This window comes from Linepithema humile, chromosome 3 (genome assembly GCF_040581485.1).
Source record: "Linepithema humile isolate Giens D197 chromosome 3, Lhum_UNIL_v1.0, whole genome shotgun sequence".
NCBI classification, from domain to species: Eukaryota; Metazoa; Arthropoda; class Insecta; order Hymenoptera; family Formicidae; genus Linepithema; species Linepithema humile.
Genome location: NC_090130.1, coordinates 16,709,121 through 16,731,614, shown reverse-complemented (window position 1 = coordinate 16,731,614; position 22,494 = coordinate 16,709,121). Strand labels below are relative to the sequence as shown.

The following is a 22,494-nucleotide window of genomic DNA, read 5'->3' as shown; positions in this document are numbered from 1 at the left end:
TACTAACGCCCTTTGCATCCGCAAGTTTAAAACATTCAGCAATACGAAGTAAATAGTTCTTTTGTGTAAGCTTAATTTGTTTGAGTTTTCGATCTCGTTCGATCTCGATGCCGACGAATAACTCTCCATTACCAAGTGTCACTTGAAATTCTTGTTGTAGATAGCCGATGACTTTGTTAACTGCTTGTTGCGTTTTTGCTAATACTAGGCCATTGTCGACATAAAGTGCAAGCAACACCTTTTCACCATCAAGGTTACCTCTGTACACGCAGGGATCTGCACTACTTGCAATGAAATTAAATTTGTTGAGAAATTGATTGAATAAATTATTCCACTGACGCGGTGACTGTTTTAGGCCATAGAGTGTCTTTTATAATTTTACAATGTTACCTGCACCAGTTATGCCCGTAGGTAATTGCATATAGATCTGTTCGTTGAGTTCCCCATTAAGGAAAGCAGTCTTAATGTCAAACTGTGCAATGTCGTAGTCTTTTTTAGCAGCCAACGAGAGTAACAAACGAATAGACACATATCGTATAACTGGTGCGTAGGTTTTGTCGTAATCGATTCCCGGCCGTTGTAAGAAACTTCGTACTACTAATCGTGCTTTATAACGATTGACTTCACCATCAATCCCGCGTTTTCTTTTGAAGATTAGTTTTGCAGTAATTGACTTGCGACCAGCTGGCAGTGTAGCTTCCATCCATGTGTGGTTTTTTATCAATACGGATTCTTTTTCTTTTATTGCATGTTGCCATTGTTTTGCTTCATTTGACGCCATGGCTTCTTCGAACGTTTGTGGTTCGTCTAACTCAGCATAACATGCCTGATAAAAATTAGGCGTCTTTAAGCTAGTACAATCGCGTAACCGACGCTCTTGACTCTCCTCCTGTGATGGGATTGGCTCACGTAGTTCATGTGGTTCATGTGCCACCTGTTCTCTATCTACTTCTTTTTCTTTACTGCTATCAATAACTTCCGTTGGCCACTTTTGGCTCTGATTAACTTCTTGTGAGCTTCCTGATTTATCAAACCTCATATGTCTTGAAATAGTGATCCGTTTTGTCGTCCAGTCAAGCAGTCTATAATTACTTGATTTGCTGTCGTAGCCAACTAGTATTCGTTTGCGTGCCTTCGGTTGCAGTTTATTTCGTTGATCAGCACTTACTAGTTCATAAGCTATGGATCCAAATTTGCGTATGTGTTTGAGGTCAGGTTTCTTGCCGAAATATTTTTCATACGGAGATGACCTTGGCGTCTTGCTACACGGGGTGTGATTCAGCAGGTATACTGCACATCCCACTGCTTCAGCCCAAGCTTGTTTAGGCAATCGTGTTGCCTCTAACATTGTCAGTGCTTTTTTTATCATTTCTATGTATTATCTCGTTCGGCAACACCGTTTTGTTCGGGTGTGCGTGGTGCGCTGAATTGATGGTCAATTCTTTTAGCTGACGTAAAAGTCTTGAATTTTGAGTTTCTATACTCACAGCCATTGTCCAAACGCAGTATTTTCACTCTTCGACCTGTTGCTGTTTCAATTCAATTTACGACATTGATAAAGATCTGTAATACCTCGTCCTTATGTTTCATGAAGTGTATATATCGAAAACCAGTTGTATCGTCGACGAAATTCACGTAATAGCGATGACTTCCCCAGGACTCCTGCGGCATCGTATTTACATCGGAGTGCCACATCTCACCGGTCAACCGGCTGCCAACGATCGTTCCTTGCATGTGCTGAACGGTAGTTTTCACATTTTTCCGTACATGCACGATTCACAGTTCAACTGTGCTTTTGAGCTGATTTTTAAACCAGGTAACATTTCAGCCTCAACCATTTCACGAATACGTTGCAAGCTTATATGTCCTAGACCAGTGCTCGGAATTAGTCTGAACATTTCAGCCGATTTCCGTGGTATACGCCTCCTTTCCTCTCCTTACCGCGCGCGCCGCAGCCGCTTGGGCCAGCGCCGCCGAGCGTTAGGAGCGGCACTATCCGATTATGAGTGGGTTCTTCTCCCTATTTATTAAAATTTTTAAAAATTTATTAAAATTTATTAAAATAAATATTTCAATAGATTTTCACTTAATAAATTTAAAAATAAAAAATTTATTTTTAATAAATTTTAATAAATTTTTTTAAATTTTAATAAATAGGGAGAAGAACCCACTCATAATCGAATAGTGCCGCTCCTAACGCTCGGCGGCGCTGGCCCAAGCGGCTGCGGCGCGCGCGGTAAGGAGAGGAAAGGAGGCGTATACCACGGAAATCGGCTGAAATGTTCAGACTAATTCCAAGCACTGTCCTAGACGATCGTGCCAGATTTGTACATCGTCTACAATGTTTGCTTTGACAGTAGCAGGTTTACGAAGGGCCATTACGAACAGATTATTGTCAGCTAGTACTGCCTCCAACTCGACTCGTCCGTTTCGCTTGAATTCCATGCGTCCATTCATTACATGGCTGATGACACCTCGTCGAGCCGCTGCGCCGACACTAAAGAGATTCCTTCGTAGGCCAGGTACGTAGAGCACATCGAGAAGATAGGCCAGTTCCCACTGACCATTTACACGTTTCTCTATTGGTATTTTCCCGGTGCCTTTAGCTGCAAGTGAGTCCTGGCCTGCCAGCTTTAACGTCGATTCCATGGGAGTAAACTCTGTGAACAAATCACGATTATTAGTCATGTGACAGGAAGCACCGCTGTCTGCAATCCATAAATGGTTTAAATTTTCAGATGTCCCTATGACAAAACAACTCGGCTCTGTAGTGTTTGCCGACGATGCATTGACATTCTTTTTTGATAGATTTGAGCGACAATCATGAGCAAAATGTCCCTTCTTATGACATTTGGAGCATTCAACATCTTTTTTACTCTTTTTGTCCTTTTCTGATTTTGATTTTTCATTTGACTTCTTTGTATTCTTCTCGGCTGACTTGGAGATCGCAAGTGCTTGTTCTGATTCACTGGTATAAGCTGAACGCGCTTCAGCTTCAAGTAACATGCGTTTCAGAGTACTCCTGGTTTGATCTCTCTCGGGTACGACTCCCCACGCGGTGACTACTGCATTAAAGCGATCTGGAAGTCCATCCAGCATCTTTGCCAAAACATTAGACTCGCTTTGAGTTCGCCTACAGTGTCACATTGTTGTGCAAGATTTTCTACACGAGCAATGTGCTTGGCAATAGTTGTATCTTCAAATGAATAACAATGGTATTCTCGCAATACGTTTATCTTCCTTGTAGTGTTTACTCTCTCGTACACAGCTAATAGATTTGACCACATCACAGCAGATGTCTTCGCCGAGCACACATACTCTCGTTGCCCAGCATCGATGGCCGTCAATATTGCAAGTTTCGCAAGGGCGTCACTTGTATCCCAAATATCTCGTGCCTTTTCCTCAGCAGGCCGCTGGGAGGTGCCATCGACTATAGCTATTAGCTTGTGTACTTGCAGATAAGCTGCCATTTGTAATTTCCACATGGGAAAATTATCTGGGTAAACCTTGGGAATATGGTCCTCAAAAAAGTAATGGACAAAAATGCTCAATTTCCATGTATTTTTGCCTTCTGAACACGAATATAATAATAATATTTGGCGGTCGGCCATATTTTGATCGCCATCTTGAAAAAACATGCAAAAAAAACGTTTTATTACGATTATCTCCGCAACTATTTCCGGTATCAAAAAATTTTTCAAACAAGAAATGTAGGAAATGAGATTTACTACAAAAAAGGTTATACACATTATTGTCGTAATTGCAATACTTTACGCGTAACAATAACGTAAAGTTGACCGCTGTGAAAAACATGCATTTTGAAAACTCTGGGGATGAAACAATTTGGGGACAAAAGACTGCTTTCTTTTTTGCTAATCTCTTTTGTATTTAATATTCTTAAAATAATATAATTTCTCCTAATTAACGGGGGGGTTTGGGGGGGCTCCGCCCTCCCGAGTAGATAGAAACTAGGCGCAGGCGGGGAAGGGGGTGCAGGGGGGAGGGGCAGAGCCCCTCCCTCCATCTGGGAAAGTCCCAGTTGCGCACAGAATAAATCGGACACAGCAAGTTAAATGAATCGAACACAGTGTCAATCGGACACAATAGAAAACGGACACAAGATGGTTGCAATTGGACACATGATAATCAGACACGGTAATTATCCAGAATAGCTACATCACCTCCGATTTTGATGTAATTAGGCTCATTCGACGCGTAACAAGGTAACTTTGTTAGCCTTGGTTAACCTTGTTAGGTTGAACATTGTTAGGTTCCACGTGAGTAGGATTTGTTATTTTTTTTCGCGGGAAAGAGGCTTCGCCCCGAAGGGGCAAAGCACTCCGCCGCCTACGCGTGCAAATTTGAAATGTTGCAATTAATTTTCTCTTTAAAAAACACAAGGAATTGAGCGCACATGGCGTGAGGTGAGAGCGAATATTTCTAAATATGGCTCTAAGAAAGAACACTTAGTGTCTTATCTTGCGGAATATTTATTTAAGCGTGCACACTCTCGCCCTGAGCGTATTAGTACGTTCGTCGATCTCATTGCTGAGTTTCAAGAGATATTAATTCAGGACAAAATTTTGAATGAGCATGTTGATCCTCCGCAAGATGATTAAAAATAAGCACTTATTAGACACATACACATATATATACAGATACGTTTTATCCATTAAGATAATTACAAACTTGTGGAGAGGGTTTGAAATCTAAAAATACTGTAGGAGTGACGAACTATGGATCCTGATCTCCACACACACACACGCACACAGGCACGCACGCACGCATCCTCATACACACACACACACACACACACACAAACAAACACACACGGTGCGCAGTATATTAATGTCTAGCTAATGATTTTCACTGCCTTTTCGCGGTTTTCGAATGCATGTTTTTCGCAGCGGTCAACTTTACATTATTGTTACGCGTAAAGTATTGCAATTACGACAATAATGTGTATAACCTTTTTTGTAGTATCTTATTTTCTACATTTTTTGTTTGAAAAATTTTTTGATACCGGAAATAGTTGCGGAGATAATCGTAATAAAACGTTTTTTTTTGCATGTTTTTTCAAGATGGCGGCCAAAATATGGCCGACCGCCAAATATTATTATTATATTCGTGTTCAGAAGGCAAAAATACATGGGAATTGAGCATTTTTGTCCATTACTTTTTTGAGGACCATATTCCCAAGGTTTACCATTATCTGCACCCGACAGCTTGTCGAACTGCGGCATATGCGTATTATTCAGTATCTTTGTCTCACTGTGTCGGTTGAATTAACGCTTAAAATAATCAGGCACAGAGTTCAGACAGTCACAGAGATACTTTCTTTTCTTTTTGTTGCCTCTATATCACTCTATATCTATGCACGTATCGCTTGCTTAGATAGATCTGAGCTTTTTTATGGCGCAGTGGAAGCGTGCTGGGCCCATAACCTATTGTGATAGGAATTGCACAGAATAACTATCGTATATATACAGGGTGTCCTATTATAAAACATCCACGCAAATTACTCCGAAGATAAGGGTGATAGCAAAAAATGACCTTAACAAACGTTGTAGGATTAAAAGGGGGCCAACTGAGGGTGACCTTGACTTTGACCTCGCAGTTGATTTTCAAGGTCATTTGAAGGTCAGAGTAATTTTTTTAAATAAAAACTTCTATTTTTGATTCCAAAATCTAATAGCTGGTGTCAAGAGCTTTTTAAAACACTATAATGAAGTTATTTTTTATTAAGTACTTTTCGAGTTATGAGGCTTGTAAATTACAGTATTTTGACATAAAATACAAAATATCTTGTAAAACATTCAATTTTTGGGAATCTTACCTTTATACTTTTATGCATAAAATAATGAGACAAATCAATTGATATATAGAAAACACATAGTTGCTTTCAAGAATAAATATGTAATTTGCAACATGCAACTGCATACTTTTTTTTAAAACCAATGTGTTTTCTTTATACCAATTGATTCGTGTCATTATTTTATGCATAAAAGTATTAAGGTAAAATTCCCAAAAATTGAATGTTTTACAAGATATTTTGTATTTTATGTCAAAATACTGTAATTTACAAGCCTCATAACTCGAAAAGTACTTAATAAAAAATAACTTCATTATAGTGTTTTGAAAAGCTCTTGACACCAGCTATTAGATTTTGGAATCAAAAATAGGGGTTTTTATTTTAAAAAATTACTCTGACCTTTAAATGACCTTGAAAATCAACTGCGAGGTCAAAGTCAAGGTCACCCTCAGTTGGCCCCCTTTTAATCCTACAACGTTTGTTAAGGTCATTTTTTGCTATCACCCTTATCTTCGGAGTAATTTGCGTGGATGTTTTATAATGGGACACCCTGTATATCAAGAAAGAAAAACTTATATTTATGCACGTACAACACTGATAATAATAATACGCACTGAGAGTACAAGAATACAGTTCAAGGAAAGATAACTATACTACTCAAAAGGAACTGCGAAAAAGATAATAATAAAGATACAGTATTACTACGCTTGGATATTGCATAGCAGACGCCCATGCGCACCGATTGTCACGCGCCAAGCTGAGAGGGCGCCAAACACGAAATTCTACTTGTAACAGTTATTTAGAGTAATTTTACTCTAAAAGGATACCACTAGTGATGTACAAAAAATTTTTTTGTAATTTTTACATTCTGACGAATAGAATGTTGTTTAAACATATTGTTCATTTTGTCCGGATTTTGGTGGCGGACCCTGTATATAAAGAAATTGTTAAGCGAATATGGATTAGATAATTGTAAAACAAGTAAAACATCAATCGATCCAGGGATAATGTTATCGAAACGTGACACTCCATACAATAATGCTGAAAAAGACGAAATAAAAAGAGTATCATATAAACAGTTAATTGGATCACTTATGTATGTAGCGTTGGCGACACACCCAGATATATTATATGGCGGTAATGAAATTATCACAATTCAGCTCTAACCCCGAGAGAGCACATTGGTTACAAGCTAAGAGAGTACTGAGATATTTGGCTGCAACCAATGATATTGGTTTAGTATACAATTGCAGTGCGAATGAGATCGAGATTTTTAGTGATACAGATTGGGCATCAGATATAGACGACAGGCACTCTTATAGTGGCATGATAGTACTTCTAAATGGAAATCCAATCGCGTGGAAATCTAATAAACAAAAGGTGCGCTCCGCTAATACTTCAGTAGCATATAAGTTGCCACAATTTGCTGCACCATCTCGTTGAGGTGACAATATTTCACCTCGATGGCTCCTTGAGGGAATCGACCAGAACTCCAACATGTACCATTTTTGCAAGAAATTCATCAGCTAGTCTTCAACATTGTTGTCGTTAAAGTCTTTCTCAATTTCAAGTTTACTTTCTAGCTCAGCAACAGATACTTCAGTTTCAGCTAGCTCAACTGTAAGAACGTATTCTTCTTCCTCATCAGAAACAACAAATGCTTTTTCACTTTCAGTCACTTTCACCTTTACAATCAAACTCTTGGGGTGGCAGAATAAACTTGCTCTTGAACTTGAACTTGTCTTGAATCAGCCATGGCGTTGTTTCGGTTTGAATAAACGATTGAAAATACTTTGATTGAGTATATTTTTATAATATACTGCTCATAATAAATTCGGGAGTGACTAACTCGTCAGCACATTAAAAAAAAAATATATATATGCTTTATCTAAGTGTGTTCTTATCTTTATTCGCGGTGCGTCATTTGATATTGAATCTAAGGCACCGCACGTGGCACAGCTCATAAATTTTTATGTACATTTGAAGGTACCTCATATTAATAATAAACCATTAGAATCATTAAAAAAAGTAAACGAATGCAGAATGACCAATTTTCATACAAAATGTATGAAGGTATCCGAATCTCGTCCCTCTAATTAAGATTTTTTTTATCATTTACATTAAGACAAACTATAATAATAACTCACAACTTTTATGTTAAAAATAAAAATATAAAATTATTACAACTTTAATTATTTAATTCATTCAATTATATAAACTTATTCTCTATTGACATTAACTTTTTTATTGTTAAGGACGTCTATAAGTACTTGAAATATTGATATAATTGATATAATTGTTCAGTTAATACAATTAATACTTATAAATGCGATTTAAGACGCTTTTAATAAAAACGTTTTATTAAACTTTAAATTAACAATTATTTGTTAATTTATAAATTAGAAAGAGTCTCTGGAATATTTAACAAATCTAATTTATCGAATATAATTTAATAATATTTTAGGATTCTTATATCGTAAATGTAATAATCGAGAATTTTAAAACTTTGTTACTAAATTAATTATTAAAAAGAAAAAGATTTTAAAGGTCACGTTTAAAGTATTGATATTTGGCAGTCAGGAAGCACGGAACCTAATCGCGTTACAGATACGTCGTACCTGAGGCAGTGCGCCGCGTGCGTTGTCTCAAGACGTAGGGAACCGGTAGGCGTTAATTTACAAAAATCGACCGAAATGTGCAGATCGTCTCTGGCACTGTTCTATGATATAGTATTAGGACTTATCAGAGGGGGGAGAGAGAAAGAGGGGGGGGGGAGAGAGAGAGAGAGAGAGAGAGAGAGAGAGAGAGAGAGAGAGAGAGAGAGAGAGAGAGAGAGAGAGAGAGAGAGAGAGAGAGAGAGAGAGAGAGAGAGAGAGAGAGAGAGAGAGAGAGAGAGAGAGATTTAAATTTAAGAGAGAATTTAAATAACTATTATAAGAAATTATAAGACGGTCGTTTTTTTACCGCTTTTCTTTCCTTCCGAGTTGATTATTTGCTCTATTTAATATTATCTAATATTAAGTAACTTATGAAAAGAATGGAACATATAAAAAAGTTAATAATTGCGATCATTCTTTTCAATAGCCGGCCAGCTATGGGAAGAAAAATAATACCTGGTACACAAATCCAACGGGTGGTGGAGGCAGCAGAAGCGGCATCACTGGAACCGGAAGTGGGATTGGAGGATGGCAAAGTAGACCACCAGCGATGCCGAATCTTAGCCGGAAAGCTTCTGTCACAGAAGAAGTACCACCTCCCGGTGGTGGAAAGCCCTCTTCAGGCCGTGTCATCCGTATCGTCAACAATCATGACCACACAGTTCAGGTGAAAATCTTGGAGTTGTTACATAACTACTATATTTAAATAAATTCTTTAAAAAATTTGTTTAGATGTAAGAATCAAAATTCTTTAGTTAAAAAATTAAGTATATTTCTGTAATAAATTCTACATATCTACCGCGTTAATCTTCTAGATCTGAAAAAATTTTAGACATTTTTTAAATATCTTTAAGACATTTGTGCTGTTTGGGAATTTTTTTTTCAACAAACGGATCATTTCTTGTACAAAAATTCAAAATTTCTATACAATTACTGAAATATTACAGTATACTTATATCTAGCAAAAAATTAAATTTTTATCATGACTTACATATTTTCAAATATTGGAAACCAACTTCTCTCTCTTTGAAATATATCATTATAAGAAAGATTAAGATTTAAGAGACACTTAGAGATTGACAAGAGTGACACCTCAAGTCCGAACTGATTTTGATGACCTCACGTGGGGGAAGTAAGAAATTCTAGACAAGGATAGACTTCCTTGTCTCTCCTGTAAATGCTCTGTCCAAAATGCGAATAAGGTAAATGTACCTTTTACCAAACTGCTCCAATTACCGACCAATTTACTATTTACGCTAAAAAATAATAACCGTTAACAGTACGATTGTTAAAACAATTGATTTCGTTGCATAAAACTTCATACAATATATTTTCATGTTTATATTCTATGATAATGTAAATTAAGTAATACACTATTGCACGATCAACTTGCTTTTTGGCTCTTTACGCTCCTGTTTAATAATTTTGATTTTGAAAATCTTATGAGCCTTATATCATTTTAATTTTGAATATATTCTCAGTTAATCATATGCCTCAGTTTTACATTCTGCCAGTATTGCAATATAAATCATAGAGTGCTTATACAGGGTGTCCCGTAAATCGAGGTCAATCGCTCGAAAGGTGATTGGGGACCCAAAAACAAGAAAAAACGTTGATATGAACAGTCCGAAAATGCGTTGTTTTCGAGTTATCTCCATTTTTATGTTGAAGGAGGATGGGTAAAATAGGCCGATTTTCGGCCCGGGAGCGGTAAGTAAAAACGGTATGTTTTTTTGTAGTTTAGCTGCTGAATCTGAATCTGACCTTTAAAAATGTCTAATCTGTCGAGAAAATATTAAAATCAGCATATGAAGCTGTCAAATATATCTAGTATCGTAAATTATTGTTCAGCTTTACGAACGTATTAATTCGTGTTTTCCTGCTAGTAAAACATGATAATCCTCTCATCTCTAATAGTTCATGTTTAGCTTGATAAAAAAAGCAAAAATTAATATTTAAAAACAGAGGCATTATGAATGGAAACCATTTTAAATCTTGAAACTACTGCACCTGGGAGCATTGTCATTTATTACGCATTACAAGGATTTTCTCCACACTCATGTATATAATAGAGTCCAATAAAAGTATTTTACTATTGTAGTATTTTTACTACAATAGTATATAGTATTAATATTTTACCATTAGAAACTGTAAGATTCACGCAAGAAATATTTGTTAGCACCCAAATCCGCTTTGATCAAATAAAGCCTTTTTTATTTATTAATTTATGTTGTTAATATATTGATTAATTTTCACTTAATGTTTATTTCACTATTATTTTTTTACAGTTTCATTAACATACCATTCTCATAATAGCTTCTTATATGTTTAACAGCTTCATATGCTGATTTTAATACTTTTCCGATGTCCCGGCTTAGCCACTCGCGCCCTGATATTTTTTCTCTCGTTCTTCCTTCTTTCTAATAACCTCCTTTCTTTCCTTCATTTTGTACATTTAAATTCTCGTAAATGAGATCAATGTATGTAATTTTCGTACACTTTAGTATCTCGAATCAGAAATCGTGTACACCAGGGCTTGGAATTATTTCATCTTTTCGGCCGATTCTCGTGGTATACACCTCCTTTCCTCTCCTTACCGCGCGCGCGGCGCTGGCCCTAACGGCTGCCGCGCGCGCGAAAAAGAGAGGAAAGGAGGTGTATACCACGAGAATCGGCCGAAAAGATGAAATAATTCCGAGCCCTGGTGTACACTTTAATAATGTCTCTAGTAGACGAATCAATTTTCTGTATGAAAAATATTAATAATTCTCGCACTAACATCCAACGATGGCTCAAGATACCTTTCAATTTATATTAATTTGATTTATATCATACGAGCCTAGTTCTTATATATCAATGACTTTTCCGATAGGTTAGACATTTTGAAAGGTCAGATTCAGATTCAGCAGCTTAAAAACTACAAAAGAACATACCGTTTTTACTTGCCGCTACGGAGGCTAAAATCGGCCTATTTTACACATCCTCCTTTTAAATTGCTGTATTTCGAATTTTTTGTCAAAATTAAAAGAAGGGATAGTTAGTATATGAATTTTATAACATAACAAGTCAAATAAAAGTTGCAGGCTGCTTTAGCACTACCCAGGATGCAGCACGTGGAGGTACAGCCCTTAGCATTTCTTGGCAGAAATCAGGACCCCACGGTTCATCACTCCTGTGGGGCACCCTGTATATTATAGTAAAACTTCTATAAAAACGTTAATTTCAAGCCTAACGGAATTTCTTTATTAAGATTGTTACAGGTAATAATTTGATATTATCTTTAGATAAAACAAGTTATAGTTTATAACTTTTTACATGTTATATTCTTTTTATTTTGTAGCACGCACAAATAATTTTGCATTTTCATAAAATCTATCATTCGGTGAAACGTTCACATACTTAGTTAATTGTCCCTATTACCGCGACCATTTGGTCGGTATTTGGGAATTGAGAAATAATTTTATAATATAAGAAATTATAATATATGTGTTTAAAATAATAATTTCTTTTTTGAATTTTTTAAATGTTTGTTTCTTTTATATTAAAATCTTATATTAAAATCTTTTACCAACCAACAAAAAATAAATATTTTTATCATAAATTTTATTTTAAGAATAGCCAATCTTGTAACCTATGTTAGTATGTACCTAAGTAGTGTGTCAATTTTTCAAATAAACTTTTTATAATTTATTAAAGAATATATTACACAAATTGAAATTTTTAAGCATCAATAGGTTTTACATATACTCATAGGTTTTTACATATACTCATAATAAGATATTAAATATTATTAATCCTCTAGCTTTGATTAATAATTGTAATGTTTATTCTATTCTGGAAATTGACAAACTGCGTGAAAAAATAATAATATTTTTCTTCATCTAGTCTAATTTGAGATCATTTAAATTTTGCAGAAAATTTTATATTAATTTTTTTACAGATTATTTAAAATATTATATATTTATATTATTAATATACAAATTAATATTGTTGTTATTTAGTTAATTTCATTTATCTTTTTAAATGATTTATCTTTTCAAAATCAATTAAGATACTATAAATAAAAAATTAATAATATTATTTTAATTATTATATGCGTTTATATGTATGTTATTACATTTAATTTTTAACAAAATAAAACTATTTATATTGATTCAAACTATATTTTTTATTTTATTTTTTCTGGATGGTAATAAGATCTGAACTGGTCGGTAATAGGAAAAGTTTAAAGGAGGTCACTTTGACCGAAAAAAAAAAACGAAATGAAAAACGGCTTCATGGATTTTGATGAAATTTGCAGGGAAGATAGTCTAGGATGAAAGAAGAAAAATGACCATGGCAAGGGCTCAGGTGCTATGGTTCCCGAGTAATGGCGTCCAGAACTGGGTTTCTATCCATAGGAATGTATACTCTATTCAGTGAGAAAAAGGCCCTCGGAATAGGAAAAGCATAGCGGCCGAAGTGGGGAGAGCGTTGCCATTGGCAACGCAGCATTGTACTGCACAAGCAGTTACAGTCCTGTGGAGTGGGGGGCTTTCTAAGTGTCCCGTGAGGGGAGACCTGCACGAAACGGACGAGTTTTCGTTCACTCCGAGGGCCTTTTTCTCATTGAACAGAGTATATTCGGGGTGTCCCATATGTTTCGGACCGGCTGAATATCTCGGAAAATATGCATTTTTGAGAAAAATGTTTCAGACATAAGTTGCACGGTATAAAATGAGGTATTTAGTGATGTTAGCAGTTTGACCTTGGGTCGCGTCACAAAAACCAGGTCAAAATCACATTGATTTTTTAAAATAGAATATCTTATTTTTTATTCTAGAATCTAGTAGCTGTGGTAGGTGTCAAGAGCTTTTCAAAACACTATAACAAAGTTATTTTTCATTAAGTACTTTTCGACTTATGAGGCTTGAAAGTTACAGTAGAATGAGAGAGAGAAAGAAGCGTCCCAGCGAGAAATGACCTATCAATCGACGTCAAACCGATGTCTAATTGATGTCGAAATTATCAATATTGCATCGTATTGATGTCGACTCGACATCAGTTCGAAGAGTCATATCTCGCTGGGGTGTTGAGCGCGTTACCGCATTCTTTTTCTTTCTTACTCTACTGTAACTTTCAAGCCTCATAACTCGAAAAGTTCTTCATGAAAAGCTCTTGACACCAGCTATTAGATTTTGGAATCAAAAATAGGGTGTTCTATTTAAAAAAATCGATGTGACTTTGACCTGGTTTTTGTGACGCAACCCAAGGTCAAACTGCTAACATCACTAAATACATCACTTACTCTGCAACTTTTGTCTCAAACATTTTTCTCAAAAATGCATATTTTCTGAGATATTCAACCGGTCCGGAACATATGGGACACCCTGTATACAGAGTGAGTTAGTAAAAGTGTTACAAATTTATATTTCGAAAACAAAGCATTTTAGAGAAAAATGTTTCATACAAAAGTGTTGTGATTTCGAGAGGGACATAAGATGGTGTCATTGTTTTGACCTTGTATAGTCGTTTAAAGATCACATAAAGGTCACCTTTAATTTCTTAAACGAAATCCCCATTTTTCATGGTATATTCTTGTAGCTTAATCTTAGAACTTTTCAAAAGACTATAATGAAGTATTTTTCCGTTAAATACTTTTTGAATTATGAGAGTTGAAAGTTACGTAGAGTGAGAGAGAAAGAGAATGCGGCAACATGCTCAATGCGCTTCTTTCTCTCTCACTCTACCGTAACTTTCAACTCTCATAATTCGAAAAGTACTTAACGGAAAAATACTTCATTATAGTGTTTTAAAAAGTTCTTGACGTAAGTTACAAGAATATGCAATGAAAAATAGGGATTTCTATTTAAGAAATTAAAGTTGACTTTTATGTTATCTTCAAACGACTATCCAAGGTCAAACCAATGACACCACCTTATGTTCCCCTCGAAATCACAAAATTTTTGTATGAAACATTTTTCTCTAAAATGCTTTGTTTCCGAGATATAAATTAGTAACACTTTAACTGACTCACCCTGTTTCTATGTAACTGGTACAAGCGGTAAGGTGGTGATTCCACATAAAAAACTGAATCAAAAATATAGAATAAAATTTTTTCATACGAGGTTTTGTTTCCGAGAAAAATGACTTTGAAAGTTTATCGAGTACGCGTGTACTTGATCAAGTCTCAATTCAATGGATTTTACTGTAGACTATCTTGATGTGTGTAAATACCGTCGATGTTATGTTTTTTTTTTTTTTTTTTGTATCATTTGTACTCTTCTCTTATGCTTATCGAAATGAACTCTTACCCACACAACATTATGTCATTTTATATTTGTCTGAAAGACATCTTAAAATCACTCAGACGTCTTACTAAACTGTCAAAAATACGTATTTAAAACGTCTATGAGACGTCTTATGCAAAAATTTTCGACGATTTAAAAACGTCTTTGAGATGTCTCTTGATTTGTCTTATAAGACGTCTGTAAGACTTATTTTAAGATGCCCTTAAGACAAACGTTTCATTAATATGATGATTTTATACTCAAGTAGCAAATAATCGTCGTCTGATGTTTTTTTATTGTCATAATTGGTTATTATATTATATAATAACTAATTATAATGTTAAAAAAACATCAGATGACGATTATTTACTACTTGAGTAATTATTTTAGAATAGAATATTTTTAAACTTGTTATATATATATATATATTAATGTTTTATTATTAATATTTCTTTACAAAACACTTTTTAACATAATACTTTTACATCAGAACTCGGAATTAGTTGCACATCTCAAGCCGATTCCCGAGACGACGCCTCCTGTTCCCTCACTATCACCCGGCTGCTGGATATATTAGAAGTAGGCTGGGTTGTTTAGGCATCTCTCAGGAGATCGTCCCAATCAACAAAGAAATGGTGATTAAGAGATATTCCAATGCTGGTAATAATTCGACTTTTTCATGTCAAGATTTCAAAAAGTAGGGGGTAAGAGCTCAGGCGACATCAAAATCAGAGGTATCTCTAGTATCAAGTTTTATAAAAATCTGTCAATTTCCTAAATTTTCAATATTTTTGGTCTTCATATTAGATCTGACATTTTCAGTTTTCGAAATCCGACTTAAGATTTGTATTTAGCTGGCCGTAAAACTCTCTGTTCAAATTTTATAAAACTCCCTTACTTTTAAAAATTTTTCAAATTCTTAGTTGCCATATTAGATCCGCCATTTTGAATTTTTGAAATGCGACTTCAGATTTGTTATTAGCAACCCGAAAAAGTCCCTGATACCAAGTATTATAAAAATTCGTTAATTTCTAAAAATTTTCAAAATGTTTTGCTGGCCATATTGGATCCGCTATTTTGTATTTTTGAAAGATAACTTTAGACTCGTATACAGTAACCCGAAAAACCCCTTGATACCAAGTTTTATAAAAATCAGTTAATTTCTTAAATTTTTTAAATTTTTGGCGGCCATATTGGATCCGCCATTTTAGTTTAGACTCATGTGACAGTGCACAGATAAACAGAGTACTCGAAAGTGTTAATTGGAAGAGAAAAACGTCGAATGAATAATCGCTACACTTGAATAATTATCGTTTTTATTATTTTTTTTCGGTTTTCTGAAATTTTAAGTATGATCCAATTGAATTTGATAATTTTGCCACGCGCCATTGGAAAGCTTACATTTTTCTGTAAATTTTAAGATTTTTTCAAAAATTTTTAGATCAAATAGAAAATGGGCAGCATGGGTGTAAAGTTGAGAAAGAATGCCCCATATATATATATATATTATGTATGTAATATATTGTTGCGTCCGCGGAACGAGGTATTATCACGTCAGTAAAATTCGCGAAATTAAGAAACACAATACAACACTTTAACAAAACAGAGAACACTTTAATAACAAACACAGAACTAAATACAGAGAGTCCAGAGACGCTGTTAAAAATCGGAGCTGTCATAGACGTCCGCCAGAGCAGACAGCTCCCGAAAATCTGACATCTGACAGTTTGTTTACAAACTGTCATAGAGACCTTTTAAACTGTTAATCAATATTGTCTTGACAACGAATTACAAAAGAATTATTATTAATAACAAAAGTCATATGACTTCAACTTTCTAGTAGTCGATCGATATTATCGATCGGTCCGTCAGCTGTAACATATAGCATCGGCGGCGAAAAGCACGGGCGCAACAATATATATTTAATTATTAATGTAGCGAAGAAACTGTTACGATTTCCTGAGAGATGCCTAAACAACCCAGCCTACTTCTAATATAAAACGCTCCTGAGCCAGAGCTATCGGCGGCTTGGTCGCCAGCGGTCGGGTGGTAGTGGGGGAACAGGAGGTGTCGTCTCGGAAACCGGCCCGAGATGTGCAACTAATTCCGAGCGCTGTTTTACATCATACTTCTTATATAAACTACATTAAGATATATATGTTAAAATATAAAATCCAAATATACATATATACATTTGTAATACTTAAAAAGGTAAAAAAAAGGCGCCAAGTATACGCTCTTGTCACAACCAAAACAAAACAGTATTGTTTTACTTTTCAAAAAAATTGTCATATATATTAGGAACCGTTCAAAAAACCTGTCGTATATATAATATATTAACCTTTCAAAAAAATTGTCGTATATATTAAACCTATCAAAAAAATCTGTCGTATATATTAACCTATCAAAAAAAGTTGTCGTATATATTAAAACCTTTCAACAAGAAATGCTGTTGTGTATATTAAAACTGCAAAAAAATATGATATCAGGAAATGGCGCCAAGTTGGACTAAAGAACTATAAAAAAAGTTGTTAACTATTTCTATAAAACTCTTGTACATAAAGCTGTCGTATATATTAACTTTTTAAAAAAACCGTCGCATATATATATATATTTAAAGCTATCAATAGAAGCTGTTGTATATAAATAAACCTTTCAAAAAGCTGCCGCATATTATATTATACCTTTCAAAAAAGCTGTCGTATATTATATATATTACTATATAAACTTTATTAAAATTGTAAAATAGCTATATTGACCCAGAGCCAGGTGTTAGATGCTCAAAAAATAATTAACCTCATTATTAATTTATATGTTTCGGCACATTTATTTCGGCCATCTTCAGTGATAACATAATAGAAAGCAAACAATCGTTACAGAGGAAACATGAAAGACAATAAAAACAAATATGCTCCGCAAGGCCAACGCATATCGGTTAAAGAATTTGAACGCTCATTATAACAAAATAAAATAGCAATCAATTAATACTGCGACGCAAAGTCGTATATAAACTTTATACTATATTTACTATTTTACGTATACTACACTGTATTACATATACTATACTATATGTGGGAGAATAATATTTCACACATCGACGTACGTCGATCTGAGTCGTATTAGAGGCGAGTCGACGATTTATGTTAGTCCGACTATGTATATATTATTTAACGAGGTCAGCGATGTTTTTGAAGAGCGATGCTTTTGACGGACGATGACGATCTTGTTTTGGAGAGAACGTCCGCGACCGTTGATGAGAGAACAACTGTAATCTTCCGTATCTTTTAATTTATTTTACTTTAATAAATCTACTTGTTTTAAATAAAATAAATTAGTTAATAACCAAACCAAGATTCTTACATATATATATACTATATATTATATATACTATATACTATATATTACATATACTATATATAATAAAAGATAATATATAAAAAAATTTAATTAGAATAAAAAAATATTTATTTAAAAATGCAAAAAAACTTAGCGCTGCTATACCTCCAAATATTATAAAACAATAAAAATGAATAATAATATAATAATTAGCATGATTAATTAACATCATGTAATAAATTGACATCATGTAAGTTAACATGTAGTTCAGTATAGTAGCGCCAAGTTTTTTTTGCATTTTTAAATAAATATCTTTTTATTTTAATTAAATTTTTTAATTTTTTATATAGTTTTTTATATAGTTTGATAGTTATCATTTAAGCCTTTCTTTTATATGTGCTAGATTATATAGTTTTAATTTTTTTATGTATTTATCTTTTTATTATATATAGTATATAGTATATATAATATATAGTATATATAGTATAGTATATGTAATATAGTGTAGTATACGTAAAATAGTAAATATAGTATAAGGTTATGTAGTAATGATAAGTTTATGTAGTAATATATATAATATATACGACAGATTTTTTGAAAGGTATAATATAATATGCAACAGCTTTTTTGAAAAGTTTATTTATCCCATACAGCACCGAAAGATTGCAGAAACATTGCATAAACCTTACACTAAACATTGTAATATTGCATGGAAGTTGTGAAATGTTTCTGCAATATAACTGCAAGCTTGCGGCAACGTTAAAATGTCCGCCCTTGGAAATATTACAATGTAAGACTACAATTATGGCTTAGTTTACACCGATTGTTTAGTACGCGTACCAAAGTACTAATCTGCTTCTTCGATAAATATAAATTGTTTAGTGTAAAATCTACACCAATCAAAGAAGCAGATTTAATACTTGGTACGCGTACTAAACAATCGGTGTAAACTAAGCCAATGTTATAGTGCAATCTATTTGTAATATTGAAACGCCTTACTAAAAATATGCAGAATGCTTCAGATTTTAATAGATAAACTTTAAAAATATATAAAGACATTCAAAAGAGATAAAAAAAAAACTCGTTGCAATTGTGTAAGTTCACAATCTTTTTGCATCCAAAACTTGGATATGCGCGTCACCGGTATATATATGTATGTATGTATGTATGTATGTATGTACAGCAAAAACACTTATGTTAGTATAATGATTACATGAAATAAATAATAAAAATTAAATAATCAGATAATTAAATTTAAATAATTTATATTATAAAATTTTATTTATATGGAAATTTGACTCTACATCCTAAGTAATACAATAAAAGGACAATTTTTATTCATTCGGACATTTATCTGTCCGATTTCTGAACAATCAGTTCAATATCTGTATTCCCTGTGTTGAGATCGTATCAGAAAAATTAAACTGATAAAAGTAATTACTATGTCTTTAATCTTACTAGCCATTCTTTGCAAGTTTTATATAATCATTATGACTAAAACTTAAATGCGAGATAGATTGCGCAACGCGCATCGCATGGCGGTAAACAAACGAACTAGCAATTACTTGCGTACGTCTTTTGATATGAATATATATTTGTAATACCACTCATTTATGTCACTTGTTTTCAATAAATAATTGAGGCTATCTCCTGCATGCAGCAACCATTCTTGCATAACTTTCTGCATCTGATGAAGACTGCAATTTTCTACCGTAGAAATGTAATCTGAAATAATTACAAAATTATGTTTAAATTACAATTTCTTTTATACTTTAATATTGAAAACTGTTGTTATAATATAAAAATATTAATATATATCATTAATTAAATGATATAAAGTATTTAATACTATTATTACATATAATATAAGTATATACTAGGTGCGCAACTAAGTTTCCGGGTTTTTTTTATCAATGCAAAATGGAAAATTTCAAGAGAAATACAAAAAACGGTTTATTCAAAATATCGTCCCTCGCTAGCTACACATTTTTGCCATCTCTCTGGCAATACATGAATACCGCGACGATAAAACGACGCGTCTTTGAATCGAAACCATTCATCCAACCAATTCTGCACTTCTTCGAAATTGGCCAAGTGTAGCCCAGCCAAGCCATGCGCCATCGACCGGAACAAGTGATAATCGGAAGGGGCCAGGTCTGGTGAATACAGCGGGTGCGGTAGCAGATCCCATTTCAGCGTTTTGATGGTGTCCTGGACGATGGAAGTGCGATGGCACGGAGCGTTGTCGTGCTGCAATATTACTCGTTCGTGTCTCGTGTCCCATTCTGGCCGTTTTTCGAGCAATGCATGGTTCAAATTTATCAGTTGTTGTTGTCTTGTGTTTGCGTATCATTTTCATCCAATAACGCTTGCAGATCGGCGTCCTCAAATGTTTTTGGTCTTCCGGAGCGCTCCTTGTCCTCAGTGTCGAAATCGCCACTTCTGAAGCGTTTAAACCAATCTTTACAGGTAGTTTTCGATGGTGCATGTTTGCCGTAGGCTTTCTTAAGCAAACGACCTGCTTCAGCTGCATTTTCTTTCAAGTTGAAGCAGAAAAGCAAAGCTTCCCGCAAATGCTGTTTAGTTGGCACAAAACTCGACATCTTTATTGTTAGAAAAAAAATTTTTGCGTTGCGATATGTGTTGGTATTATAACTGGTTATTGTTGACAGATGTCCAAGTTAATAAAAAAACACAACTTTAGACATGTATATCGACTACATGTATCGTTAGCGCCATTCATGTGTGAAACCCGGAAACTTAGTTGCGCACCTAGTATAATTATACATAAAAATAGTATTAAATTATTTGTAATAATATTATTAAATACATCTATTTAATGAATGATATTATACGTATAATATAAGTACAGTATTTCATAATATTATTGGTATATAATATACTCGTATATGTATCTATGGCTTGGTACAAGAAGTACCAATATCAAATTTCTGCTTAAATAAGCCAAGACTGGAAATGTGTTTGAAAACTCTTGTATATTGTGTGCAAGAAATGGTAATGTTAAAATCTAAATAAAAATAAAAGTAACAGCTTTGTTTAATAATACATCAAGTTATTTAATCATAAACTAAAAAAATCTTTAACTAGACGTATCTCAAGTTGATGAATATTAACATTGTCACTTCTTGCACCAAGCCACAGATATACATTAAGAATCAAATACTTATCGGGTTTTTAGCATTTTCGTTGTACAATTTTTTTACATCGTGACGACAAATCATGCGCGATTTCGTTTCTGCTCATTCGCTGCGTTTCTCCTGCCATACTGCTAGCATATTCATAATATTTAGTTCACTGAGTTTCAAGCATACTGCAATAAAATTATAGGTTACAAAATTATTATTATCATTATAGAGTATAAATTATAATTTCAATTTACCTTATTCAAATTACCTTATTCAATTTACCTTATTTATAATTTTATATATTTTATATATTAAAATAATAATTAATTAAAAAAACAATGATTATCTTGGATTAAGAATGTTATTTTCGACCCGGTTGAATGAAGTGGTTAATCTAATCTAGAAACGTCAAAGCATAAGAGACATATATAGATTAAAAAATTATTATTATAGAACATAAACTATAATTTTAAATTATCTTATATTACCTTGTTATTATTACCTGACAATCCATCGCCTCATCAACTTGGATTTCTTGAAGCCCTTCGTTTTACAATATTTTATTCAAGCACTCTACAATTAATGCCCTGTTTAGACCGGAGGATGATTTTATTTGTGGCTCATTTTTTTTATCTATTAAAAAAAATTATTTGGGTCAAACAATCCACTCCACAAGTAGGATCATCCATTGATCTAAATTAGGCATAACTGAATGAAATTGTAGGTTATGCATCTCTCCCAGAATTGCCATAGCAGACGACTTTATAAGTCCTTTTAGTGACGTCTTACAAAAGATCCGTCAGACGTCTATACATCATCTTTAGGTAATGTCTCAAAGACGTAATAAAAAAGACGTCTACAGAATGTCGTTAAGATATGCGTGTTGTGTGGGTAGTTTCTATTTACTGCCAATATGACTACATATAGCAATCAAGAGTATACGGACATAATTCGTGCGTTAGGTGCATGTAACGGCAATGCTTCGGCCGCAGTAAAAAAAAAAAACATAACATTGACGGTATTTACACACATCAAGATAGTTTACAGTAAAATCCGTTAAGGGGAAAATCCTATTTTTTTCGCTAAAAACATAGCAAAATTTGGGAATTTTTTTAAAGAAATTAGCAATTCGATTTATCTAAAATTTGCACCATGTTTTTATCCATATTTAAAGAACTTACAGTATTTTTTTTATTAATTTTTAATTATAAATATAAAAGTTATTAATAATCGACCATCACGCCGCGCAAAGTTTGTCGTCCACTGGTGTGCAC

General features: G+C 33.8%; 1 protein-coding gene across 2 annotated transcripts in view; it reads left to right on the top strand.

Moving 5' to 3' along the window:
- Positions 1-22,494, top strand: part of DCX-EMAP (Doublecortin-domain-containing echinoderm-microtubule-associated protein) — a 587,536-nt gene that overhangs the window by 78,775 nt on the left and 486,267 nt on the right. For both annotated transcript variants that reach the window (XM_067352202.1, XM_067352203.1), the window contains one exon: positions 8,897-9,136. In XM_067352202.1, the coding sequence (XP_067208303.1) occupies positions 8,897-9,136 (240 nt within the window). The remainder of the gene's footprint in view (positions 1-8,896; positions 9,137-22,494) is intronic.